At 48.1% G+C, this 27,500-nt stretch overlaps 1 protein-coding gene across 1 annotated transcript in view; it reads left to right on the plus strand.

Annotated features, from left to right (window-relative positions):
- Positions 1-27,500, plus strand: part of gmds (GDP-mannose 4,6-dehydratase) — a 132,589-nt gene that overhangs the window by 52,417 nt on the left and 52,672 nt on the right. Inside the window, exon 7 of the mRNA XM_056603522.1 lies at positions 8,181-8,308. Coding sequence (XP_056459497.1) covers positions 8,181-8,308 — 128 coding nt within the window. The remainder of the gene's footprint in view (positions 1-8,180; positions 8,309-27,500) is intronic.

Raw genomic sequence — 27,500 nt, forward strand, 5'->3', positions numbered from 1 at the left:
GTTACAATAACTGGATTTACTTTCAAGGAATCATTTACTGCACTACCCTGCATATTGTTCAACTGTCAAACAAGCGGTAGCTCTTCAAGATAGATAACTATTAAAAAACACCAAATGTATGTGTGCAGGATACATTAACATACAGACTAAAGGCAATCTGGCTTGAAATCATCACATTTATTTGAGGCTACCAGAGGGAGACCTTCATCACTGAATGAAAACAAAAAATAGAAAAATAGAACACAATTTAAGTGCAGATCGACTTCATCACACCTATGTTAGCTTGAAAGATATAAAAGAGCAACATGGAATACGCATCTCACAAAATATTTTAGAATTTGATGTATCTGTATCATCACCATCTATGTGGGACATGTATAATAATGCCAACCTCTGCAACTGATCAATGATGTGAAAATAACATCCTGCATTTTTCCTGAACTTTTCTCTTTTTTGCTGCACTCATTTTTGAATTTGTTTTGTTACTCTGAGGCAGGCGCGTAGCCACATAAGGGCAAATGTGGCCCAGTGCCACTATGATTAACAGCTTGCCCACCCTATCAGAAGTGTCCGGCATTAACTACATATTCAAGGAACGAGAAAAATAGCCCATATTATAAGATACCTTTAGACAAAATGAGGAATCATTATGTTACAAATATTTACAGAAATGCTATTTTTGTTTATTTTTTATATTCTCCGCTTAACTTCGATTGGGTAAAGCTATGTTGGTGGCCGCAGTCTGCGTCTGTAAATTGTGTCCACAATCGCTGGAGCGATTCTGTTATGCGTGGTCGCCTGAGTTTGAGAGAGGCTTCCCCTTGGAACCGCCATGTTTATGTTCGGCCAATTCATTCTCAACCATGGCCAGTCTTTAGTTGTTGCGGAAGTACCATAGACGTCAGAGAAACCGACGCAGTCGTTTAGGATTCATAATATCATCCGGAGGCGCACACAGATTTTTGCCGTGTTCTATAAAATATTCTAATCTAGAACAATCCTGGAGCTCCGGCGGGCGTCCTGGATTTCTATATCAAAATAATATAATATATATAATATATAGATATCTATATAATATAATATGAAGTGCGTCTCGGGATGCGTCTTTCACTTCCACATCAATCTGAAGTCCAGACTGAACCGCGACATGGAGGAGAAAGGGATTGTTGCAGTTTGCCGACTCCCAGAGCTCCTGCCAGACTCCGGTGCCGGAGTCCGGCAGGAGCTCAGATCCGGGGGCCGTTGGGTATCCGTATCCGTGAGCCTGCACCAGCAACAATCCTTTTCTCCTCTATTTATTTTCCTCCATATTGGGAGCGCAAATCGGGCCCGGGCTGTATGATGCCCATGTCTGAGTTAAGTCATTAAAATGTTCAAAATTACATCACAGAGAGAATTATCTGTTTGTCAATGGAGCAGACAGAAATGTCATTATTGACGGCTGTTAACCGGGGTGACAACTCTATTTACCATGCAGCCGTTTAATTTAAATATCAGCTTTGTGAATGCATTTGTGGCTGAATGACGCATTAATGGCTCATTCATTAACATTGGGCTGCCCCACCCCCTACGTTTGTATACCTTTTGATAATTTCTCACTAATGGTGAAGGAAGTCCACGATGTCACTACTAATGCATCCCACCCCTACAAGCAAGAAAGGCTATGATTTCATGCATCCCAGAGTGGATTTGTGTGTACACGCACACACACACAGACAGACAGACAGACAGACTGACAGGTTCTCCGCAAAACATAACATACATTATGTGAACATTCCAACGAAGGTGGCATTCTTTTAGTGACGTCTGAGCGCCTTTTCCGAGGCACTGAGACGTCATGAACAAAGGGGGAACCGGCAGCGTGGTTTGTGTGGACGTTTGGAGCTCTGTCTGGCCAGCGGTTGACTGCGGCATCCGAGAGAAGGTTTAGGCTTTTCGGACCCTTGCTGTATAACGCTACAGTGTGTGTGGATGGTGAATATCAATCTGAGCAGCGATTTATTTAACGTCTGCGTCTGAGGGAGGGGTATAATCATTATAACGCTCCTAAAAAATGACAGTACTAAAAGTATCACAAAGTTGGACAGGGTCACAACCATCCGGATTACACTCCCCCCTCTTTCCTAAAACCCTCAACACAAAACCCATTTCTTTTTAAATATCATAGTGCTCGAATGCCAGCTGAAACAGTGGGTTCAGGTTTTTTTCTCAAGTTCCATGAAGCTGAATGTTTTTCAAACCATGTGCTATTGGCTGCTTTAGTGGTCATTTGGTTGGGCCATGGAGGAAATTATCTGAAGAAGAAAGCAAGACCAACGTCTGCTCTCTATCATCCACGCCAACAAGGCGCTCAGATCTGAGGATGACTTAATCCCACCAGGAATGTTCCCCGGGTTTATCCTGAAACTCTCGTAAACACATAACTGCTCTACCAATAAACAGGAGGTCCCTATTGTTCCACTGGGAAAAGTCACTATCAATCAGTCAAAAGGAAAAATAACTTGTTGCAAATCCAGTGTGAAGAAAAACAAACAGAAGCTTGCATTTGCTGCCAACTCATACCTCAGATACTGTTGTACGGGCTAGCTTAGCTTTTAGCCATAATAAACAAGCTTTGCGGTGATACTCATAAGGCGAATTAGCTTTAGCTAAATCTACACCATATTGGCAAGATATATGAAGCACACCAACAGCCATCATTGGAAACAGCAGTCAGGTATCCAGCCAAAACGAACTATAGGCATTATTCATTGCGGGCAATCAACCTGTAAATCCCTATGTTTTCAGATCTCATTTAGCAAAATTGTTGGGGTTGATTAATTTCAAATAATGGAAAATGCACATTAAACTATCGTCAACCTATGACCATGTGTTTGCGTGTGAAAGTCTGTAATACACCCTTCCTACTACATAGCCACTGTCCTTTTCGCCCCCCAAGCTTTTAGAATGTTAAACCCCTGGTTTATGGGGAAGTCCCCAGTGCTCCTCCACTCTCAGAAATCTGTGGTTCACGCTTGCAGCATATAATAATATACCAATATGCTTGGAGAGAAAAACTAGCCAGCACTGAGGGGTTGAAATAGCACTGCCAATGTCAGTGCTGCCCCTTTAAACAAACATATATTTACTGGCCTTTCACAGGCTTTAGTTTTGTCTTTCTGTATCTCGTTGAGTCGTAGAGTCTGAAAGGTCAATTGCCTTGGTGAATTGGTAAGGGAATATGATTTTTTCCAATATTTTAAGGGTTGTTTTTCACATATCCAACCAGGAACTTATTGGATGTGTGTCATCAAGGGGTAAGAAGAGTTCGGAGAACCTGAGGTTTTGCTTTTAATTCTTGAAGTAGGCTGAGTGAAGGCAGTCTAAACATCAGGTGAACTCTGGTCATGGTATATATGCAGCGTCTGACACCTTGGAGGACAGTCGCTGACAGAATCCTTCTCTGCTTCCATGCTTCACATCCTCTAGTGTTTACTCCTCTTCTTCCTATTGGGTCATATGACCCTACCCAGTCCCTGCGTCGGTTACACTCTCTGAGCCTCAGAGGCCTAGGGCTGGGGCTGCAGATGTCATGGTTGGATGAGCAAGGTTTCACCTTCGCACGCCCAGATTATTTTTGTTTTCAAGGTTGCCATGCAATCTGTGGATCTGGTCTACTGAGGTGATGAGCTGATGGCAAGTTGTAAGGATGCTCAAATGCTGTCCCCAAACCCTACCTTTTAAGAACGCTCGGGCGTTTCTTAACATCACCGGCACTCCCTAGGTTGATTGGCAGGTTATTCAGTGCCAAACACACTTGGGCCAACTTTTGGGCATCTCTCCATTCTCTCTTTTCGACTGGCAAAGAGTTTCAAAAAGAGAGTATAGAGCTTCTTGTATTGTCGTTTGTTCAAAGAATCGTCCCAATTTATTCCCGTTCAGTTTCAGATAACAGTTCTTCATAAGGCATTTACCGGATAATTTACCCTTTCTAGATTTATACCTCTGTACAATGCTATTTATTGCATTGCAACACAACATATTATGACACAATTTAAAAGGAGTTTCTCTTTCTTGGCCTCCCATCCATCACTCCTATCCGTTGCTCTCTCGCTTCACCTTGCCTGTCAGCTGAGTCAGCCTGAAGTGAGGGCAGCAGCATGTCAGTTGTGAACAGACACTGCGTTGGCAGGGCTGAGCACAGGACCTCTCTTGGACGAAGTGCAACAATTCCCCCTTGGTGGAGGCTTCATAGATCAACCCGGGACGTGGATTGTGCAACGCGGCGATGGCAGACATTGACAGTTCTTTGGCCCTGGCAGGACTTGGCCAACTCCTGACCCAGAAAAGATTCATGGTCTGCAAAATCATTCAATCTTCTGACAAGCGAGGCGCTTAAGCCATTAATCAGTAGGGATAACAGGCGTGCCAGAGTGGGCTAGAAACGGCTGATTTTTGTGCCATTAAAAAAAAACTAAAAACAAGCAGAGCAAATTTATCAAAGGTTCAAAGTGAAAAGGGTGAGGGTGGAAAATAGGTCGGCCTTTTTCATTTGGATTGAACCCAAAAGCTTCTAGCCCTTGGGGCTTGCAAAAGACAGTATGGGATTATGGGATTTGCAGTTTTGGGTGAGTTCCAAAACAGGTGCGTAACCCCCATGTTGAGGTAACATGAGCATTGCCATGACAACTCTGGCTAAATAAATTCTTGGTTACTTTTATATTTATGTGTCTGTGAAAACGATGCCTCTTAGGGGGTATCTGGTCTGGTGAGTACTTCTCATGGCATCTTACAGAGGATAGTGTATATTGTTTCTCATTAACAATGACTTGACTCCGTTGAGGGCAACAGCATTTACCAGAACACATCCGTTGTCAACAGCATGAACGTTGCAAAATATGACTTTTGTTTAGTCCTGAGCAATTAACAAAGAAAAAATAACACACACACACACACACACACACACACACACACACACACACACACACACACACACACACACACACACACACACACACACACACACACACACACACACACACACACACAGTCAAAGAAGCACACACACACACACATACACACACACACAAACACTGTCAAACAAATACACTCACACACAGTCAAAGAAATACGTATGACTCAGAGAAATCTTGAGGTTATGAATAAGGCTGGGTCGTCACGAAGGTTGGAGACAGTCACCTTCCCTCGGCAATGTGGCAAAGGCAGCAGCCCAGAATATCCCAAACGACTGAGTGACCAGGCCAAACCCCTCTCCCGCCCCGCCCTCTCAACGCAACCAGCAGACGCACAATATCAGTCCCTGATATGTCATGGCTCAAGCACCCACCAGATGCACATAGCCCCCACTCAGTCAGGGCAGACATGCTACTCCTTGGGGTGAGTCTTTATGTCCTCTCAGAGCTCCCAAATTCCCTTGTGCCCTCCGCCCTCTACTTCCCCCCCCCGATGCTGAGGTACCTGCAGTGCTAGAGCGGCCCTTGTTTTACGTTTTTCCTGTCCCGTCCCAGGCCAAAGAAATTAAATTGAAGCAGAGAAACACGAGGGGGGAAAAGAACAAGAAATTAAACCGAAATGACTAAGTTAGAATGAGAGGACAGAGAGGGAGAGAGTCAGTCTCTGGCAGGGCGCCCGCTGTCTGCTCGGTTTTCACGGCGCATGGTTTTATTGGACTTTCCGCAGGGCCGCGGGCGAGGTGAAACGGCCATCGCTGCCCTCTTTTGGGCTCCAAACCCTCCTGCTGCCTGCCTTGCTTCTCCCACCCCCCCCCCCCCCCCCCAAAACCTCTACTCCCTCCTTCCCCAATCCTCAACCTGGCCGTCTTGCCACGCTGCTGCCAGTAAAGGAAACACATTAACACCACGCACCAGTTACAGAGTAGGCTTTGTGCCTGGGCCAGGCCAACCGGTCCATTAGGGCCTATCCCGAGCTTCACACCGCAGCAATTAGGCCAGGCAGGGGGCACTCAGCCACTCCAAACAGAGGTGTGAGCTTCACTAGGGGGGGAACACAGGTGTGCCAGAGGAAAAATAATGGACTTAACTGCTGATTGGGCGGGCCCACTGTATCCCGACACCCCCATAACGGCGCGGTGCGGTACTGTTTTGACAACCTGCGTTTAACCTGAGGCTCTCGAGTTTCGGATGGACGGGAACCCAATGGGAGCTGTAGTTACTGTTTTACGGCCTCCCTGCGCAGTTCTGTCCCACCGAGCGTAATATGTGGTATCGGGGGGAGAATGTGTGGACGGGGGAGTGCGTGCCTGCGTGCGTGCGTGCCTGCGTGCGTGCATGTGCGAAGGAGTACGCATAATGCTGGTTCCCCAGGTTAATGCGTTTGTTTTTGGGTCATGTGTACGTACATGTGTCCACCTGTATGCAGAGTGAGTGCTAGCACTGGAATGATAAATGACTCCAATCCAAAGGATCTGATAAGGCAACCTCTCGGGTTGGAGGGGGGGGGGGGGTTTTGGCACTGAGCAGAGATGACATTCACAGATGCATCGGTGACAGATGACTGATTGTTAGCATTTGACTACAGTGAGTAGAACATATGATGCTTGCCAGGTTGTATAAGATGCCTGTGAGGAAGGAGAGAGAAAGAGATAGAGAGAGAGAAAAAGCAAGATTGAGAGAGCGAGAAAATGATCATGCGAGGACAGGACTGCCTTGAGACAGGAGGGGTTTTCCAGAGGCGGTTTATTTACGGTTCATGAGCACATACTATTTCCTAATAAAGGTGTCTGATAATCATTCGGGATATACCCGTTGCATAAGTGAACGCTTTGATGAATGGAGACGGTTTAGAAAAGCAAGCCGTTCAACGGTGAGTCTATGCCAAGCTTAGACATCTTTTCTTCTTTGATAATAGATACAATTTATTGATATGCGGTCATGTGACTCACACCAACACACACGATGCTGTGTGTTCTAAAATAAGCAGGTCTGACTTTCTCAGGTCTGGGTTTTCTCAGCCCGCACGGGGCTGTGGCTTTCGTACGAAATGACTACTACAAATTTGGTGCATTCGCATGGTTGGCTTCATGGGATTTTTCTATGTCTACACGAAGGCTCTGTTCAATGTCAGTGCGATGATACAGCGTAGAGACAGCCGCCGCGCTACCGCGGCCTCTCGGAGAACAGCCGTACTCCGCTTATGCGGGACGACTTGAGGTTGGCCTGTGTAAACTCTACTTCTGAGCGGGTCACCCCTAAGGTTATGGGAGATGCATGCTGTGTGCTATGAATAGTGATTCTCTTTTGATGATATTTTCCATTTGATGCCGAGGATCACGTTGCCTCGAGCGGGTTGAAATCCTCACTTTTGCAGTTTTAAGCCAAGATCACAGCTTTATTAATCATGGCAACTTAATATTTTGCATTGATACCCAGCTTTAAAAAGGAAGTGTTTTGATTGGACTGCGCTCAATTTGCAGGGCCGCCATTCACTCTCCCGCATACGGCGAGAGGCGAACACGACACCCGTCCGCAGCACTCTGCCAAATCAGCGCAGCGGGAAAGAAAGTCATTAGGAGATCATTTGTTTTCTGAGGATATAATATCACATACGTTCTCCCCCCCCCCTGGTTCAGGGGCTCCACAGAGCCGCCTGTCTGTCAGACCCCTGTCGGAGCCGCACCGCGGTGCTCCTGGGCCGGATTGTCCTTCACCGGCGGAGTCACGGTGGTCCCGGCATCGCAAAAATCTGCAGCGCCCTGTTTGTTTATCTGAGGATTTTTTTCGTGGAACTTCCATCCGTGGGTTGGATGGGCCGGTCGCCCAGCGTCGACACCAGACTGTCAATTAACGGGGGAAAATGAAAATGGATCTGTTTTAAGACATGGTTTGAAAAGAGTTCCACTGGTGCGAACGTGTGGTTCCACTGGTTGGGACGTGAGGTGGTAATGAACTGCATTGATCTGCCGAGGCTTATTGGTCCCGTATGTTGGCGTGGGTAAGTGCCGTTTGGTGGCTAGGGGAGCCACGGTCGGTGAGGTGGGCACATGATGAATGATTAGATTTCCATTCTCCATTAAATTCCAACTGGATCACATTGTCATTCTGATTTCGTGTATGCACACGCATAACTGTACTTTGCACTTTGACTTATACCCATACGTATTTTACCATGCTTATTGAAATGTGATTCTGTGAGCACTGAGCATGTGTTATTTTCTTCTGCAGGAGCAAACTTTGTGACCCGTAAGATCACCCGTTCGGTGGCGAAGATCCACCTGGGCCTTCAGGACTGCATCTACCTGGGCAACCTGGGAGCCATGCGGGACTGGGGACACGCCAAGGACTATGTGGAGGTGTGGATCACCCACATGCACTCACCACACACACACACACACACACACACACACACACACACACACACACACACACACACACACACACACACACACACACACACACACACACACACACACACACACACACACACACACACACACACACACACACACACACAGTACACACCAAGCACACACACACACACACACACACACACAGTACACACCAAGCACACACAGTACACACCAAGCACACTCACAGACAAACACAATAATGGGAGCTCATGCTACACGCACACATACCCACACTACACACGTGCACGCACACACACACACAGTAACTCCACATGTCCAAACTCCTTTGGACATGTACACACACACACACACACACACACACACACACACACACACACACACACACACACACACACACACACACACACACACACACACACACACACACACACACACACACACACACACACACACACACAGGCAGAGTCGTCGTCCAGAGCGAAACACCACAAAGGAACCCAAAAAAGCAGGAGAGTTGAGCAGAGTTCAGATGTGTGCGCATAGCACAGCATTGTGGGGGCCATGTTTTCCCAGCTTCCTCGCGGCTGGCCGTATGTGATCTGCATGGAGCCTCCTGTGATGCCCTGCCAGAAGAGAAACAGAGAGGCGCAGAGGAGGAGGAGCGAGGGGGGGAATGAGGGGAGCCGGGGCCGAGGGACACATGCTGCGAGGCCACAGACTTCACTTTAGTTTCCCACAACTCACCCATGTCCCACATCCCGCCTCCAGCCTCCCGCCTCCCGCCTCACGCGCTGAGATACGCCTGCGGGGGGGAGGGAGAGAGGGAGGGAGATGCAGGCTTTGCAGGGACGATGACAGAGATCCAGTGTTTGTATTATTCACTATGGTGCCAGCAGCAAACATAGAGTCCTGCTGAGATGAAACGAAACAGCAGGATGCCATGTCCAGGAGCAGATGGAGCTGTGTGTGAGCGTGCGCGTGTCTGTCTCTGTGTGTGTGTGTGTGTGTGTGTGTGTGTGTGTGTGTGTGTGGCAGTACATGTGAGTACACATTCCTGTGTGTGCGGCCCGAGTGTGTGATATAGAGTGACCTTAAAACACATGTGGCGTTGAACTACATGTGGCTGCACAGTTGAAAAGCTCAACGGGTTGCAGTAGGCCCCTCACGGTGGTCCGTGTCATTTGCTCTTTGAGGTGTGTGTGTGTGTGTGTGTGTGTGTGTGTGTGTGTGTGTGTGTGTGTGTGTGTGTGTGTGTGTGTGTGTGTGTGTGTGTGTGTGTGTGTGTGTGTGTGCGCGCTCAGTGGGTCACTTTCATAAGAGGTGGGTGGTAGCCATGGCACCCCATGCTATGCAGGTCGGTCGCAGTGGCTTTGATGGCGTCAGTAAAATACGTCAGTCTGCCATATCTGATTCCACGAGACAGCAGTCACAACCGCCTGTAGTAACACGCATCATAACAGCTCTGTCTGAACAGCACTTCTGCCTGTAAAAGGTCACAAGGCCACTTCTCTCAGCGGAAATGCTGAATCACCATGTCCAGCCGGGGAGTTTATCTGTACGCTTGAGGTTAGGATGAACAATAAATATGACTATTTTGTTGAATCAATTTAAGGGTGTGTGTGTGTGTGTGTGTGTGTGTGTGTGTGTGTGCGTGTGCGTGTGCGTGTGCGTCCGGTTTTTGCCTGAGGTCCGAGGGTCTCGGTCCCTGCTTATAAAGTCAGGTTAGTCCCTGGGACCAGGCAAGCGCGACTGTGGATTTGTGTGTGTGTGTGTGTGTGTGTGTGTGTGTGTGTGTGTGTGTGTGTGTGTGTGTGTGTGTGTGTGTGTGTGTGTGTGTGTGTGTGTGTGTGTGTGTGTGTGTGTGTGTGTGTGTGTGTGTACATGTTGGTGGCCACTCCCCCTGTCCTGGACACCTTGCTTTGAGACGCTCCAGGTTTCCTGTGGGAACGCCGACATTCCAGGTCTGGTGATTCAGGCAGCTCCTCTCCGTGTGGCTCTGGTTTCGGAAAAGGACGATTTTCGGGAAGTCAAACAGAAGCTGAGAGGTTGAGGGGAATGGAGGCAGCGGTTGTGTGAGTCTCTGCGTGCGAGTGCGTGTGTGTGTGTGTGTGTGTGGTGGGAAATAGACATGTGTTGTGGGACACTCAGACATTCACGATGTTAATGAACCATCTCTTTGGTTGAAAGTTGACCTCCCCCCCCCCCCCTCTCTCTCTTTCTCTCCCTTTCTCCCATCCTTTCTCACTTACACACTCTCACCCATTCTTTATCCCTTTTATATGGAACGCAATCTCTCAGGAAAATCGCTGCTCTCAGCTTTGTGTTAGCACAACAACAGCAAATATTGCCTGCCTAATTCGTATCAGCTTTTGGATAATAATCAATATTGTTAAGTGTTTTTTTTATTCCACTTATTCTCTCTCTATCTCTATCCCTCTGTCTCCCTCTCTCTCTCTGATTCTCTCCCTCCCTGATTTCATTTATCTGACATTCTTTCTACCTTTCATACTTTCTCTCTCCATCTTTCTTTCTTTCTTTGTCTTTCTTTCTTTCTGTCGTCGTCTCTCTTTCTTTCTTTCATTCCTTCTTTCATTCTTTGCCCCCCCCCCCCCCCTTCCCCCTCTCCCTCTGACCGCCTGTGCCCGGGCGTCCGGGACAGGGTAATTGGTAGTAATTGGCTGGGGATGGATTGCGGGTGGCAGGAGGGGCGTGCTGTGTGTCTACCCTAACGACGTCTGAAGGCGTGCGGCGGGCAGGGCGTCGTCTGGGCCCGGGTATCGGGTGTCTGGCCCGGACCAGAGTTCCAGCACCATCTAGACGGCTCTCAATGGAGCCCTTCATTACACCATTATGGGAAGTATGCCGGGAAGGGAATGCTGTGCTCCAAACCCGGCGCGGGCGGGGGTTGGTTTGGAATCATTTTTAAGACAATTGTCCGTAATCCTCCACTGTCGCTGATCTCATTTTGGTTTACTACTGAATGATTTCAAGATTGAGGATATTACAGTGTGTCCGTTTTGTTTTCAGTTGTTGAACAATTTTGAGCATTAGGGCCGGTCTAAGTGTTGTAGGGTTTGTCAGGAATGTGGCAATGTGTCTGGATTGGAGAGCAGTGTGTTACAAGATGGAAAAACTTCAATAAATCAGCTCAGCACTGCTGCTGCTGCTGCAGACAGACAGGGCCTCTCACTGATAAGATGAAGATGTTGGAGGAACATATTTCCATTAATTTACTGGCCCTCCTCCCTTCTCTCTCTCCCCTCGCTCGCCCTTGCCCAGGGATGGGCAGTGGCCCCGTGCTGAGGTGGCCAGCAGTGGGTACAGCTGTTTGAAAGGGGCCCCATGGCCCCTGGGCCCTAGCCCCCCTCCACTCATTTATCCATCCTCCACTTACCCCCTCCCCCATCCCCCCTGGCTTCAGAAAAGCCATTTCCTGTGTGTAGAACATTGAGAACTGGCTGGGAGGGGAGACATCAGACCTAGTGGTTTGGCTCTCTCTCTCTCCCCCCCCCCGCCATCCCCCCTGAGCTCCATCCTTCCTTGTTTGATACTTTCTATGAATACTTTCTTTCTTTCCACTTATTGTGTGTGTATAAACATATGCTGCAAGCCCTGTACTGTAATGTGCTGTAAATCCAATTTGAGCCTTTTTCACCCCATCATATTTGTTCCTATTTTGCGGTCCAACAATACACAACTACTGATCCCTTACGTCACAGCCCTGTCTGTTTAGGTCTGTTAAGCTGAGCAGTTTACCAGCCAGTTATCCAGTCATATATCCCTCCTGGTGTCTAATTGCTGGGCACTAGCTGTCCTCCCTTGCAGAAAACTGTTACCAGATGAGATGGTGGCTCACCTGGTTTCTCAACCAGCCTCCCCCACGCATGCACACATGCACTCACGCACGTACACACACACACACACACACACACACACACACACACACACACACACACACACACACACACACACACACACACACACACACACACACACACACACACACACACACACACACGTATACATAGCAATAGACCACACACACACTCACACACACACACACGTATACATAGCAATAGACCACACGCACTCACACCAACACACACTCACACACATAGCCATAGACCACACACGCACGCAAGCACACACACTCACAGTGCCCCTCACTCACACACATCTATCCCCCCATCCCCCAACACACACACTTAATAGCTGCAGATGAATACCTCACCACGCTTATATTTCATTCAGCTTTTATTTTCAAAATACCTGCTGAAAAACAGTTTGATAGCCGTTTCCTTCTGTGTGTATGTATATGCATACGTGTGTGGAAACTCTCTGATTGTGGGGTTGTGTGTGGGTCAGCGTGTCAAACCCTGTGGGGCAGTAGAGTTGTCAGACTCCTGGTAGCATTGTGTGAAAACAATGAGGTGGCAGGACGGACCGGCCGGTGTCACTTTTCACCGTCTTTATTATTTCTGTCTCTCGTTCTCTCAGCTGCAGCTGCCTGCTTGAACTGTAATGGTTACAGATGAGGCTAATTTGCCAATCACAGCGCAGATCAGGGCCAATCCCAATTGATTGATGAGAGCAGCGGGCCATTCATCAAGTTGGAATGTGGCAGTTGGTATGGGGCTCTGTGCAGAGGGCTACAGTAGCCTGGGTTTTACCCTTTACAATGTCTTCTCTCGTAACTTTCATTCATTGAGCAAGATTGCGATCTGTGATGTGATGCAATTCTCTTTTCTTCTCTTTGGTGCTTTCGCTGACCGTGCATAACTGGGCAGTCACTCTAAGCAATTGACTGTGCAGCCACTAGGGGGTGCACAAATATTGACTTGTGTGTTCCATTGGTGGGATTCCACCTACGATTGTCAGATCACAGGACATTCTCTGGGGCCACTCTGTCCCTATCGGAACAACAAGGGCAGAGACAATTGATTCAGGATATTCTGCAGCATCCCATTGGGTGCACGTGTATTGTACTAGGTCTCTACAGTGATAAAGTTGGTGGCGGTTGGGGGATACTTCAGCCTGGAAGCAACTAAGTGAAAAAAAAAATGGCCGTGAAAGGTTCGAAAAAATGGGTTCCATTAGAGCAAGTGCGAGGTACATTGTCCAGCGATGTCAAAACCAACGTTACATTGGCTTCAGATATCGTCTGCAGCCAATAGAGAACTATCTGGAAAAACTCTGGAAATGGTCTCAAGCCGGCTATAGGAGACATCTTACACAAACTTGATCCGTTCATGTCAAAAACAACACCAAAATTTTCACTTTGTGAGACCCAAACGGAACTGTTTTCTACCAAAGAAGTGATTTGGGGGATTACCACTCCTTTAATAGACACTGCTGGACACAGATGGAGACAGAGTGGGAGCTTATAGGAGCAGCGAGGGCTGGTGGAAGGGGGCGTTGTGTTTCACCTCCTCCCACACCCACCGGTCCCCACCCCTGGGCCAACTCCCTGCTCCGCTGCCTCCTGACCCTCACCTCCGTCGCGCTCACACACACTAGTATGAAATGACGTCATGTTATTTTTGGAAAGTGTGTGTAATTGCATGTGTGAGTGTGTGTAAGAGGGACTGCATGTGAGGTAGGAGGGGCGGATGCCGTGTGTGTGTGTGTGTGTGTGTGTGTGTGTGTGCGTGTGTGTGTGTTTTCTCACGAGCAGGAGAGACGGGGCAGCAGCTCCTGCCATGTTGACACGGCATCCAACACAGGCAGAGTGAATAAACAGCAGGTGTGTGTGTGTGTGTGTGTGTGTGTGTGTGTGTGTGTGTGTGTGTGTGTGTGTGTGTGTGTGTGTGTGTGTGTGTGTGTGTGTGTGTGTGTATGCAAAAAGGAGGAGAAAATGAATTTTAGAGGAGGATTGCAAGGTGTTAATTGCAGGTGAAATTTAACCTGCGGTCTTAGGAGCACCTCAATAATATGGTCTGCCCCTACTGCTCACATGCACGCACACAGCTCCTTCCCACAGAGAGATGCTTTGCATGTCCTCCTACAGATCGTAACTTGACATAATGAGGGCGTAAGGATCAGATCCCTCATTTGGTGAAGAAGCCGCCAGAAGCTTCAGCCATGTTTTGTTTGGAACGAGGCCGCGAGAACAAGTCTCCCAGTCTCCTGTGTTCTTTAATATGATTCTTAGTTTGTGGGTTTGATTATGATTAATTGAAAGCTGGGGGTGGGGGGAGGTTTGCCTAACTTAACTGAAATAGGCATTGTTTGCGTGTTTGGTGAAGACCCAGACCAATGACATACATAAAGTCAACATAAGAAAATAAAAGAGACACCCTGGGCGGTAGGGTGAGAGGAGTCAGAGTACAGGCTTCATGTTCCTATCTTCTGTTGTCACAATCACAGAGAAGTCTGAATGCATTCTGAGTTTTTCTCTCTTAGTGAAAAGCCTAGCCATCATGGTGATGCAGAGGCCGTAGCTGGCCTATGTAGGGGTGTGTGTGTGTCTGTGTGTGTGCGTGTGTGTGTACACTTTGCACCATGCTACATTCTGTGTCCGTGTGTGTATGTATGTGAGGGTGTGTACGTATGCATATGTTCATGTAACTGTGTGTGCGTGTTCAACCAATTGACGGCAGCTTACTATAGCTTTATAGACGGAAACCTGACTCCAGTTGTGGCCTTACGTCTGCACCGAGACTCCGGGTCACGCTCCACACAAACCGAAACCATGCTATAGTCATTCTCTCTGTTGGTTTTTTCTTTTTCTTTCTCTTCCTCACCCCCTCCCTAAATCTCCCTCCCTCTGACTCTCCCTCTGCCTGTCTTGCTGTCACACACTTATCTTCTGCCATTCTCTCTTCCTCTTTGTCATTCACTCTCTTTTAATTGCTCTCGTCATCGCTCCTCCCTGTCAGCAGATGGCTAGAAAATGTGTTTTGATTGACAGAGGGACTGAAACGATAATTGCCTCGGAATCTTTGAATCATTTAATATTTTTGCTTGTTGACTTAGCGACGAGGAAAAGGTAACAGTCAGACAGAGGGATAAGTAGAGAGACGGAGAATGCAGGGAAAAAGGGCTGTGTCATTTGTTTGTGGTTTGTGCGTTGATCATTTTAGTTATTAATTTGTATTATTTATTTTATCATTGTGTGTGTGTGTGTGTGTTAGTGAGACCCGGGACTGTGCTGGCAGCTGGCCGTCCCTCTCAGACTGACAGGCCCGGGCGCTCCCCTGCCGGGTAGAGGATGAAAGCAGATGCTGCTCTTTTTTTTCTTCCTCTCCTTTGCTCCCCCTGTTTCTGTCTCTTCTTCTCACTGTGCGCTGTAACAGGAATCCTCAGCTTTCACATTGACAAGTGGGATGTCTTCCTGCCTCAGGGGTCCCAAACTAAGCAGTAAAACACACACACACACACACACACACACACACACACACACACACACACACACACACACACACACACACACACACACACACACACACACACACACACACACACACACACACACACACACACACACACACACACGTAGATTGACATTGATAAACAAACATACCAACACATGGTCATACCCACCATTCACTTGAGAGACCACAGGAAAATAGGCCTGTCAAACACAATCAAGTAGCATTATAATTATTAGCATTATTTCCTTATTATTCTTACTATTATTAGCATTACTATTATGAGCAATTGTATTATTTTCCACTGCAGCTTCTTGGTTTTACCTCCATTATCTTCATAGATGTCTGAAATTGTTTGAGTTTGTACAAAGGGCAATAGAGAGAGACGCGTGGAGATAATGGAAGACGGAGAGAGAGAGAGAGAGAGGCGTCTTTCAGTCCAGAGGTTTGGGCCTCGAGCTGGTGTTGTGGGGTACTCTGGTCGCGGGGATTATGTGTATGTGTGGGGTCAGATCCCCCACTCTGTTGAAGGCCTACCTCCCACCTGGAGACTGGGGGAGATCAGGAAAGGGAGAGGGGGGCTCGGGTTAGGGGAAGGAAGGAGGTGGGGGCTCATGGAGGGAGAGGAGAGTTTGGTCTCCTGCTGTGGATTTCACAGGTTGAGACGCGGGGGGAGGGAGGCGTGGGGACGGGTGAGGGGGTGGTGAGGTGATGAGTAGGGGTGTGGTCATAAGTGTGTGTGTGTGTGTGTGTGTGTGTGTGTGTGTGTGTGCGTGTGAGAGAGAGCGTTCCCGGGTTCCACAGCTGGTCTTTGAAGCCGGGACCTCTACTGCTCCTGATTGGGGAGCACAAGTGTGAGAGCCAGCCCTCTTAATGCAGTAATCCCCCCTCCCACTGCGTGACCTCTAGAGATACACGGACAACCCACAAAATGCATGTTTCTGTTTTGTGCGAACCGTCAAAGCTAACAACGATTAGCCGTCTCTGGGTATGAGTTAGAGAGTGTGTGTTAAGTGTGTATTTTTTGCGTTTTCCAAATCTGGCTGACGGGGATGAGTGAGTGTGTGGCGTATCTCGCTGTAATTGTCTAGAGAGTCTGGCCAAGTGCTTTTGGACGAGGAATATATGTGACCTTCTCGCACTCTCTCTTTCTCATTTGGTCTCTCTCTCTCTCTCTCTCTCTCTCTCGCTCTCGCTCTCTCGCTCTCTCGCTCTCTCGCTCTGTCTCTCTTTCTCTCTCTCCCTCCCTCTCGGCCTTCCACACTCTGACACTCTTGCTGCTCTCCGTCCACCCGTCTCAAGTGGCTCGTGGGAAGATCCCCCATCCAGACGGGACAGATTGGAGCTCAGGCCAAATATCACAAGAACAAAGTACCATTCTCAGAGCTCTCAGGCTCTCTCGATCCACCCTCCCTCACTCTCTTCTTCTCAACTCTTCTCTTCTTGCTCTCGCTCTCTCCCACACACTTTCTCCCCTCTTTAGCTCAGTTGCCTCTCAATGTCACTGTGTCAACCCCTCCCCCTACTCTGTCTCCCCCCTCCCCCCACGCCATTTTTCCCTCTCGCTCTGACCCCAGGATTCTTACCTGATATCAGCAAATTACTTTGTTACACTCTCTAATTTCCCCTCCCTCAAATCCGGCTTTGCAAATGCATATATTTCTATGTCGTTACATTATATATTCATGCATGTGTGCGTGGTTACATATGTGTATGCTTGTATTTGTGCCAGTGTGCCCAAGGCACCATGAATGCATTCTGGACACAAATGTTGATGACGCAACACGGATGGATTTCATTGATAGACGATTTGTAGGACTGAATATAAACACTGAATGTGGTTCAGTTTGTAGTTCTTTGGGGTTAGGTTTTATGGTTAAGGGATCTTGTGTGTGTGTGTGTGGACTCTCTTTTGGGCCAAGCCGAACAGCCCTCCCCACCCCTCCCCAGGTGCATGGACGAGTCTGGGGGAACACAGGCCGCCAGCATATTCCCGCAAGGCCCGTGGAGAGCAGCCTTGTAGTCTATTGAGCGTGGCGGAGGCAGCGGCCCAAGCGGTCCACTTCAAACGGGCCTGACGGCTGTAATGGAATGGAAACCTTTGTCGGGGCACAGCACTGAAAGCTGCTCTTCCCTCACAAGGAGAAGAGGAGCCCCAATAGCTTCCTCATGTTGTCTTCTTTATATAACCTCCAGTGCCTCAGTGCTCACGCCGGCTTGAATCTGTCCTCTGCACTGTCCTCTGGACTGCAGCATGTTGGCACCACACATGAATACACAGACACACGTGCACACACACACACGTGTACGCAGACACACAAGAAAACACACGCACGCAGATATGCCCATTAATGTACACATGCACGCACTCACGCAAGCACGTGTGTACGCAGACACACAACAAAGCATACACACGCACATATCAAACACATATACACACACGCACGCACACACACACGCACGCGCGTATGTGCACACACAAAACTGCAGCCATGCAGATGGAACCACCCATGAGTTGACTATCACGGACTGTAAACGCATGCTTTATTGAATTTCTACAAGGCCATCCGTATGCATGCACACACAATGACACAATATTCAGGTAGGCTGAATAGAGCTGTGTCTGACTGCTGGGACAACGATGTGTCGAGGTGTCGGTGGGACGAAAGTAGCATGGAACTGAACACCCACCCTCCTCCTCCTCCTCCTCCTCCTCCAATACAACGGCTCTTTGACTCGGCCTCCGCTCCCATTGAACCCTGTCCTTATTAAAACAGTTCGGGGAGAGCGGGTTGGGGGGGGGGGGGGGTGTATTTGCTTTTCAAAGGTGGGCCTTTCTGTGGGAGTGCCACGGATCTCAAGTTTAATTAAGTGGTCTGAGCTATATAAGACTGTAGTACGGTGTGTGTGTGTGTGTGTGTGTGTGTGTGTGTGTGTGTGTGTGTGTGTGTGTGTGTCTGTGTGTGTGTGTGTGTGTGTGTGAGCGTATAATCGGACTTAAGGCCCTATCTGTGACCTGTCGTGATGTTGGCGGTTTGTTTTCTTTCTAAATGTGCCCCTGGAGTTACTGCTCCCTGCACCCTGGGTGACCCCAGCGTCACCCCCTCTCCTGTGGCTCCACTCAGTGCAACGCTGGCCTCAAGGAGGATACCTCCCCTCGTTGTCAATCTCCCTCTCTCTCCTCCTTCTTTGTCTCTCCTCTTTATCTCTCCCTCTCATTTGAATCTGTGTCTCACTTTGTCCCTGTCTGTCCATCTGCCTGTCTAAATTTGTCTCTGCCACTGTTTCTCCCTCTCTCAACTTCATTCGAAAGAACTTTATTGGCATGGAAAATAAACATTCACAATGCAGTGATTGAGATATAAAATAAGAAAGTTCTACATAAAGGTCAAACACAGCACACCTCAACATCTCTCTCTCTCACCCTCACTTTCTCCCGGTCTCTCTATCAAGCTTCCTACTCTTTGTCTCCACTCCTCACCGTCTCTCTTTTCCTCCGATCTCAACTCAGAATCACTGAGTCAGCCTAGCATCATACTAATGCAGCGCATGCAGCCTCGCAGACACGTGCACATGTGCACTGGGTGTTTGTGTGTGTGTTTGTTTTTTGCGGTTAGCTTCACGCACGCAAACTTATAGGCACTCTCCAAATAAACACACACAGACACACACACACTGTATCTCACGCAAATGCGCAGACATTGGACACACACATCCACTCAATCAAATTGAGCGATTGCACATCTGTCCTGACAGTTGCTATAAAAAGCCACTGCTGCTAAACACTGCAGCCCTGTCATTATGTCATTACCCAGACTCAGCAGTTCTCTCTCTCTCTCTCTCTCTCTCTCTCTCTCTCTCTCTCTCTCTCTCTCTCTCTCTCTCTCTCTCTCTCTCTCTCTCTCTCTCTCTCTCTCTCTCTCTCTCTCTCTCTCTCTCTCTCTCTCCCCCCATGATACCTCGTCCCCCTTCTGTGCTGTTTAGTTTATTGGACTTCCTTCCTTCCTTTCCAATTGTCTCGTCCCTCTCTCCCTGTTGGCCATGAGGGTGGGTTGTGGTGGTGGAGAGGGTATGTGTCTATCGGCTTGTATCAGCGTGTGTGTGGGAATGCTCCTTGGTAGGGGATTCCCTGCTCTCGTGTCCGTCCGTGTCAGAGCGCAGGCTACACTGCTCCAGGCTGCGCTGCAACTCAAGTGTTTGTTTATGTCTGTGGGCCAGAGGGGAGAGACGGTGGCCATGTTTCACCAGCGACATGAAAGCGCCCGCTCGGCTGTAATGAGACTCTAATTACCACAGGCGTGTGAGAGAGAGAGAGAGAGAGAGAGAGAGAGAGAGAGAGAGAGAGAGAGAGAGAGAGAGAGAGAGAGAGAGAGAGAGAGAGAGAGAGAGAGAGAGAGAGAGAGAGAGAGAGAGAGAGAGAGAGAGAGAGAGAGAGAGAGAGAGAGAGAGAGAGAGAGAGAGAGAGAGAGAGAGAGGTCATCGCCTTTGCCTTACTCCCTCTCATCGTAAATCTCAGCATTCATTATTTCTTTCTTCCCATGTCTCCTCCCAGAGCAATAGATTGCCTCATTGCTTCACTAACCAACGGGGACCTCAAAAGTATAGAGATCTCACGTCGGTGTCCCTCAAGGTTGCTTGTCATGTTTTCCTTTTAATACCGCGAGATGCCGTGAGCACGGCCTGGCACTGCCCGGTGATGGTTTGGTCCGCCGTGTGTTGTGTAATCCCAGTATGTTCTTCTTAAATCTATGGTACCGTGAGAATCAATCCAGCCACCATCTTATGAATACCCCTCCCAACAGTTAAACAGGCAGCCACCTATTTGAGTCCCTCTCTGTTACCCACGGGCACTCCGTCTCACCGTCTGGTCCCATCCGCGTAGTTGGTGCACCTATATGGTGACCGCTCTTAATGACGTGGAACGGGGAACATGACATATTTTATTTACAGGCCATTTCCAGCCTTTTTTTTTTTTTTTTTTTTTTTGCTTGCAGCGTCCACACTCTGCCCAGAGGAAACTGAAGCTGCTCTGGGGTAAACATCAGCCCCACAGTACGGACTCTGGCTCTGAGAGCCACCTTGTCTTCTTGGAAGTGTGTGTGTGTGTGTGTGTGTGTGTGTGTGTGTGTGTGTGTGTGTGTGTGTGTGTGTGTGTGTGTGTGTGTGTGTGTGTGTGTGTGTGTGTGTGTGTGTGTGTGCATTGCCCCCAGAATAGTATGCGTCCCTAATTACTGTGGAAAACACAGGTGTGGAAACCAGGCCTCTCCGTCAGGCTCCTAGAATTCTGCGTCCAGCACACAGAACCCTGTGTGTTCCTGTTTGGGACAGCCAGGAAGTCAAGACCCTGTGTGTGTGTGTGTGTGTGTGTAAAAGTCTGAACTACCACAGTGATTGAGTGAGTTTGTGCTGCTTATGTACTTGTGTGTACATTTGTGCATGTGTGTGTCTTTCGATGAAGGAGTCCAGACCACACCGTTTGAAGTATGGGTGTGTAATGTGTGCGTGTGCGTGCTTGGGTTTGGGCACGGCCGCACTGCCCCTCCGATGGCAGCCTTGAAACCCTATACCCCACATCAATCTGACCTGCCACTCATGCATTATTCATATCTCACACACATTTCTTTCATCCGTTGCAGTTTTGGCATTCATTGCTCAACTTGGCAAACAAACTAAAAGCGGTTTGTTGGTACGAGTAACACGTGATTTTTTATTTTTTTTATTTAGGCATTTGAAATCGAAAATATTGGCTGATTATTTCATGAAGGCAATACTGCTTTTGCTATGCTTTGGTATTCAGCACATATCCAGCATCATCAGGGAAAATAATGAGGATAGATTTTGTCATGAAAATTATTTGTAGGTCCCCATATTGTCTACTCTCATAACTTAAAGACATCTCCAGTTCACATCTGTGGAAAACCAGATCCACTGCAATGCATTCATATAGTCTCTGGAAAATAGATAGACTATGTATGGAAAACCATCCATCACTCTCCACCTCCGTCAGCCCTGCTCTTCTCGCTGTCATTGTCTGTCACTCTCTTTTTCTCTCTCTCTCCCTCTTTTTCCCTTCCTTCCCTCCCTCCCTTTCTTAGCTGTATTCCTGTCATTCCCTGTTCGGCTTGAGATGACATGTCACTTCCTCTTTTATCTTTTTTATTTTTTACTTCTCTGATCGGCCCGCGCAAGTTGTCTTTATCCTAGCATTGGAGAACACAGAGAACGCAGGGTTCACCGACAGACAAACAGACATCGAGACACAGACAGATCGACATAGAGAGCGATGAGTATGAAGAGCTATGTACGGTTATGTGGCTGGATGTGTGGCAGTGGGAATCGGGTCTCAACAACTGACCGACGGCCAGTAGCTCTGAGATCAACCAAAGCTTGTTTTGACATAGAAATGCAATTTTTTTCTATAAACACTCTGAGGAGACAATATTAAGCAGACGAGACACTTGTGTTTATTATTCCGTTCTTGAAAAGTCCTAACACTTTGGAGACCTTGTTTTAGAATTTGATTATTTTGAGTGCATGCTTCTTTTTTTAATGTTTCGTTAGGTTACAGCAAATTTAACTTATTACATTTAACTGTCTTGTTTTCATGAACATGATGTCACTGTTGAATTATTCAATTATTGAATTCAGGGAAAAAGAGCAAGCAATTCTTTTTCCTTTTTTTATTACACAAAAGGAGCACAAAAAACGGTTCACTTTCTTAATTTCTCTCTCTCTCTCTCTCTCTCTCTCTCTCTCTCTCTCTCTCTCTCTCTCTCTCTCTCTCTCTCTCTCTCTCTCTCTCTGTGTGTCTGTGTGTCTCTCTGTCTCTCTCTCTCTCTCTCTCTCTCTGTGTTTCCGCCACGTTGGTCTCGGTTGGGCTCCGAATTAGACCAAGCCGACTGGAAAATGACCCCTGGCAGCCAGCGGTGCCTCACACACAACAGGGTCACTGTTGGTAAAACACGCTGGCCCTTCCACCGCACGTTCACCAGAACACAGTGGAAAAAGCGGCCCGGTCCGCGCTCCAGACCATGTTTCGAGCTAGCGGCCATGCGAAGCGGACCAAGGACCTAAACACCAGCACACTGCTCATTTTCTCAGCCTGCTAAGGAACTGTAACCTTTCAGGAATGGCTGCGTGATTGATTCTGACAAAAGGCTCCTTTTTTGTACCCCTGCACAGCGTATTTTAATGCATCCTGGGGAATGGTAGCCGAAAACAATGGGCATTGTCAAGTGAGGGGTTTCACTGGCTATCAGGACCGCCCCGGCAGGACCTTCACAGTCGGCCCCACTAGTCCTGGGGCCCCTTTTTTGGCACGGTTTGTGTGTATGCATGAGAGGGAGATGTTGTATTTGATATGGTGTTTGCTTGTGTGCGTGCGTTTGTGTGTGTGTCGGTGTGTGTGTGTGTGTGTGTGTGTGCTTGTCGGTGTGTGTGGGCCAAGGCAGGATATGAGGAAAGTTCTGAGCAGCTCTGTGGATATTTGTTCGCATTAACTTGGAACGTTTAGTTTAAACAGACACTGAGCCAGGTTCAGGTCCAGTTCAGCTCCAGTGCGCATTGTGTTTGTTTGAGGGGGTGAAGGTGGGGTGTGGGGTTGTGTGTGTGTGTGTGTGTGTGTGTGTGTGTGTGTGTGTGTGTGTGTGTGTGTGTGTGTGTGTGTGTGTGTGTGTGTGTGTGTGTGTGTGTGTGTGTGTGTGTGTGTGTGTGTGTGTGTAATCACTTTTTGTACTGATCATGTGCGCAACTTTATGGATTGCTTGATCACTGATCATTTTGATCAATTCTCATTCTTCTTCTTTTGTTGCTCTTTCTTCACATCATTATCTGTTGGTATGTGACGTTAGCATGCTGCTAGTTAGCATGTTGACTGATTAATGGGCAGCAGCATAAGTGGCTTTTGAGCAGTCAGTAGTAGGAGTTGAAAGGTGAATTATCAACAATGAGCTCCATATGTAGACTGCTATTTTTTTTAGAGAGGGGGGGGGGTCCTGACCCAGTCAAACTCCCCTCTTCCCTCCTGTTCCTACTCTCCTTCTCCTACTGGACATGGCGCATGGCTCGGCTTTATTTAGTGAATGAACACACACACACACACACACACGTACACACACATTATCTCAGCAGTCCCCTGGTGGGGTCCCTCAGGAATCCAAGATTGTGTGTTAGTTAGTGTGTGTGGACGAGTTAGACTTGAGAACCGGCTGATCCCAGGTGGCTATGTGTGTTTTCCCACTGAAGAAAAACTCTTGGGCCCTCCCCTCTGTTCATTTTACTGGGCATTAGTCCCATTTGCAAAGAGATTACTGGCTGATTCAAGAGGGAGATTACGACCAAATCTCAGAGAGCTATTGCCTTTCGCACAGGGCAAACCGTAAGCAGGCTGAGAGCAACTATCCCCTTTTCCCCTTACTTCTCGCCGTCTCCCACCAGATCCCCTTTTAGTCGTGTCCATTTTTTCCTAACGACTCCTTTTGCTTTTTTCCAACCCAAAACCTGGCAAGTTACTACCTAAGCCTCGTTCCAGCCATCATGTGACAGCTATTATCTCACGCTACATGTAAAACGCTGCTGAATTAGCTCACAATGTGCCCCAGCCGCTCTAGCCGCTGACCCCATCTATCTTCATTAGGGCTGGGACTTATTGGCTGTAATTGTATTGCCATCCCTCCCCGGACTCCATGAGAAAAACACGGCTGCTGACCACATTGTAGCGCCGCGCACCATAACTCACTGCCAGGGCCAAAACCAGCAGCAATCTGTCCTTCACCTCACGAGGACCAGGTCGAAAGGTCATGAGAGCCAGGAGAGACGGGGACGGTGAGGAGATCAGGGGCCCCTCCTTGTGAGAAGGTTCCGACGTTCAGGGCCAAACCCTCAATGGAAAGCTGAGGTCAGTGTGTGCTGGCCGCGCTGAGGATCATGGGAAAACATGTAGAATGATTAATAATCGCCAATAACGCAAAACCGGCCTGCCTGGGAAGGTGCTGCCCTCTAATTGCTGTGTGTGTGTGTGTGTGTGTGTGTGTGTGTGTGTGTGTGTGTGTGTGTGTGTGTGTGTGTGTGTGTGTGTGTGTGTGTGTGTGTGTGTGTGTGTGTGTGTGTGTGTCCGTGTCCGTCCACAGTGTGTGCGTATGCGTCTATCTGTGTGTGTGTTGGCATGTGTAAAAGAGAAATGGAAGAAAGAAGGAGAACATAAAGTGATGGAGTTGTGTGCATAGCAGTCCTCAGGCTAGCTACCTGACCACTGACGTCATCTGGACACGCCTGCCTCCCTAAGTCAGCTCCTCGTTAGAGGGAAGCAAGGAGAACAAAACAACTTTCTGATTGTTTGAATGAATAAAAAAAGTCATAAAAAGTGAGATGCTGTCCGGTTAGAGGGAGAGCTTCTAGCCACGTGGCCAACCAAACGTCTCTCCCTCCACCAAAAAAAAACCTTCAAGTCCATTGTTTTAGCTTTTTCCCAGTAAGGTTGAAAATAATAAAAGCTGATCCTATAAGGTACATTATACATGTCAACACTTCAGAGTGACACCGGGGACAGCGTGCCACGTGTGTGCGGTGAACACACCGGTACACTCGTGCCGGCACGCCACCATCTGAAACTGGAGCTCTTCGGGCCATGCTCTGCGGGAAAGTCCACTTTGGGTTTCTGTGGAAATCATCATGTCTGCTTTAAACGCATCAGGCGGATCCTGTCATCGGCGCGACCTCCGCTCTGCTGAGGGACACTCGATCTAGCCTAAAGCCTTCATAACCCTGCGCCATTTATTGCCTCCTGCACATACTCACTGACGCTAACGCTTTTCACTTTTTCTTTTGGTTTCTTCTTCTTCTCCGATTGGTCTTCCTCCTGGGGGACCCGCCTGCACCTTGTGTCTCTGCTGCCACTCAGGTAAGACATCATTCATCACCATATTTCAACGACACGCTGGGGTGGGTGGGTGGGTGTGTGTGTGTGTGTGTGTGTGTGTGTGTGTGTGTGTGTGTGTGTGTGTGTGTGTGTGTGTGTGTGTGTGTGTGTGTGTGTGTGTGTGTGTGTGTGTGAGAGCGCATGTGGAAGAGTAAGTTGTCAGTGGTTGTTTCTGGTAAAGAACATTCACAACTGAAGTAGGAGATTTTACAATAGCCATCTGCGCATACAAGCTAGGTGTTGACAGGGGATTGTGTGTATGGGTCTATATGTCTCTGTGTGTGTATGTATGTATGCATCACACTGACACATATTTGTATATGGGTCTGTGTGAGCCGGGATGGGTTTGTTTCTAAGTGAAAGTGTTTGGCTGTGTGTGTGTGTGTGTAAAGCCTAATGTTGAGTAACGTATATGGGAGTAGCGTATGGAACCTTGCAATAGACCGCGATTTGCTGAGAGCTGACCGGTGAGTTGTGACGGGTTTGCATCTCTCTCTCTCTCTCTCTCTCTCTCTCTCTCTCTCTCTCTCTCTCTCTCTCTCTCTCTCTCTCTCTCCTCTCTCTCTCTCTCTCTCTCTCTCTCTCTCTCTCTCTCTCTCTCTCTCTCTCTCTCTCTCTCTCTCTCTCTCTCTCTCTCTCTCTCTCTCTCTCTCTCTCTCTCTCTCTCTCTCTCTCTGTGTGTGTGCGTCACCCAATCCCTACTCTCCTTGTAACATTAGCAGCTTGTTTCCATTGCCATACAGCTTACCTTTGCGTAGACAAGCTGTGTCTGTAAGATGGACATGCATCACTTGTATGGGTCCAACGCACAGTGGTTTTCTGAAGGCAGTGTGTTTTACGTGGATCCAGGCATTGAGTGTAAGGGCGCACTCATACTAGGCCATCTGTACCGTTCCCAAGTCCGTTTCACACCTGCACCGTGCTCAAGTACGATTTCATTCTGTTGTAAATGCGTCGGCTCCGTGGTTCCACAGAGACAATGCAGCGATATGATCATGAGCAGTTGACTTCTAACTTGAGAGAAAGTGAAATTCCGCGAGCTGCTGATCATGTGAGAGAAGGTGATGCAGTCGTATTAAACAACGTTGAAAGATGGTGCGATCTACGAGAGAGACGCAGAGGAACTGTCCTTACAAGTCTATTGTCGGGATAAAAAACAAGGTTTGCACTTGTAAATAGTTAGTGGCGTTTGTAGCCTACACCCAGATGTGAACTTATTCTTGCATGCGGGTGTCCTCATTCATAAAAATAAAAACATTCGGGAGTGTGCAAATTATTCTAAAGAGGGCTAGACTCCGTGCACAGCCCCGCCTTCTCCAGTGAACCAAGAATGCCCGCGCCATGACGAACAGGGTATTTTTTATAAAAAAATCGAATTCACTATCGCACCAACGTAAACCGCTAGCCATCATGTTTATTGTTCAATTGGAAAGAAGCGTCGCGCATGGACTATACGTCTTCCAGCTCAGGTTGCGTAGCCGTGCGTGTCCGCATGTCCGCTCATTAGCATCTTTCCCGTGGCCTGAGCACACCTCTCCCAAGTGTGCTCAGGCCATGGAATTGAAGTGGACTTGAGTACGGCTGGTGTGCTCACACTAGCCAAACGATCTAGACTTGAGCACGGTACAGGTGTGAAACGGACTTGGGCACGGTACAGATGGCGTAGTGTGAGTGTGCCCTAACACTGCAAGATGAGCTGCATGGCGGGGGATCTGTGTCTGCAGGCCTCATGCAAGACAAACGTATGAAGTGTGTCCAATGCGTTTGTCCCTCTCCCCTACAGTTTCAAGGTTATAATCATGTCTGCTTTGCTTTTTCGTGGCTCTCAGGGTCATGATTGTTCGCTTGTGTACGTTTGTCAATGAGTGCATACTATACTGTGTGTCAT

This window comes from Gadus chalcogrammus, chromosome 12 (genome assembly GCF_026213295.1).
Source record: "Gadus chalcogrammus isolate NIFS_2021 chromosome 12, NIFS_Gcha_1.0, whole genome shotgun sequence".
In the NCBI taxonomy this organism is placed as follows: Eukaryota; Metazoa; Chordata; class Actinopteri; order Gadiformes; family Gadidae; genus Gadus; species Gadus chalcogrammus.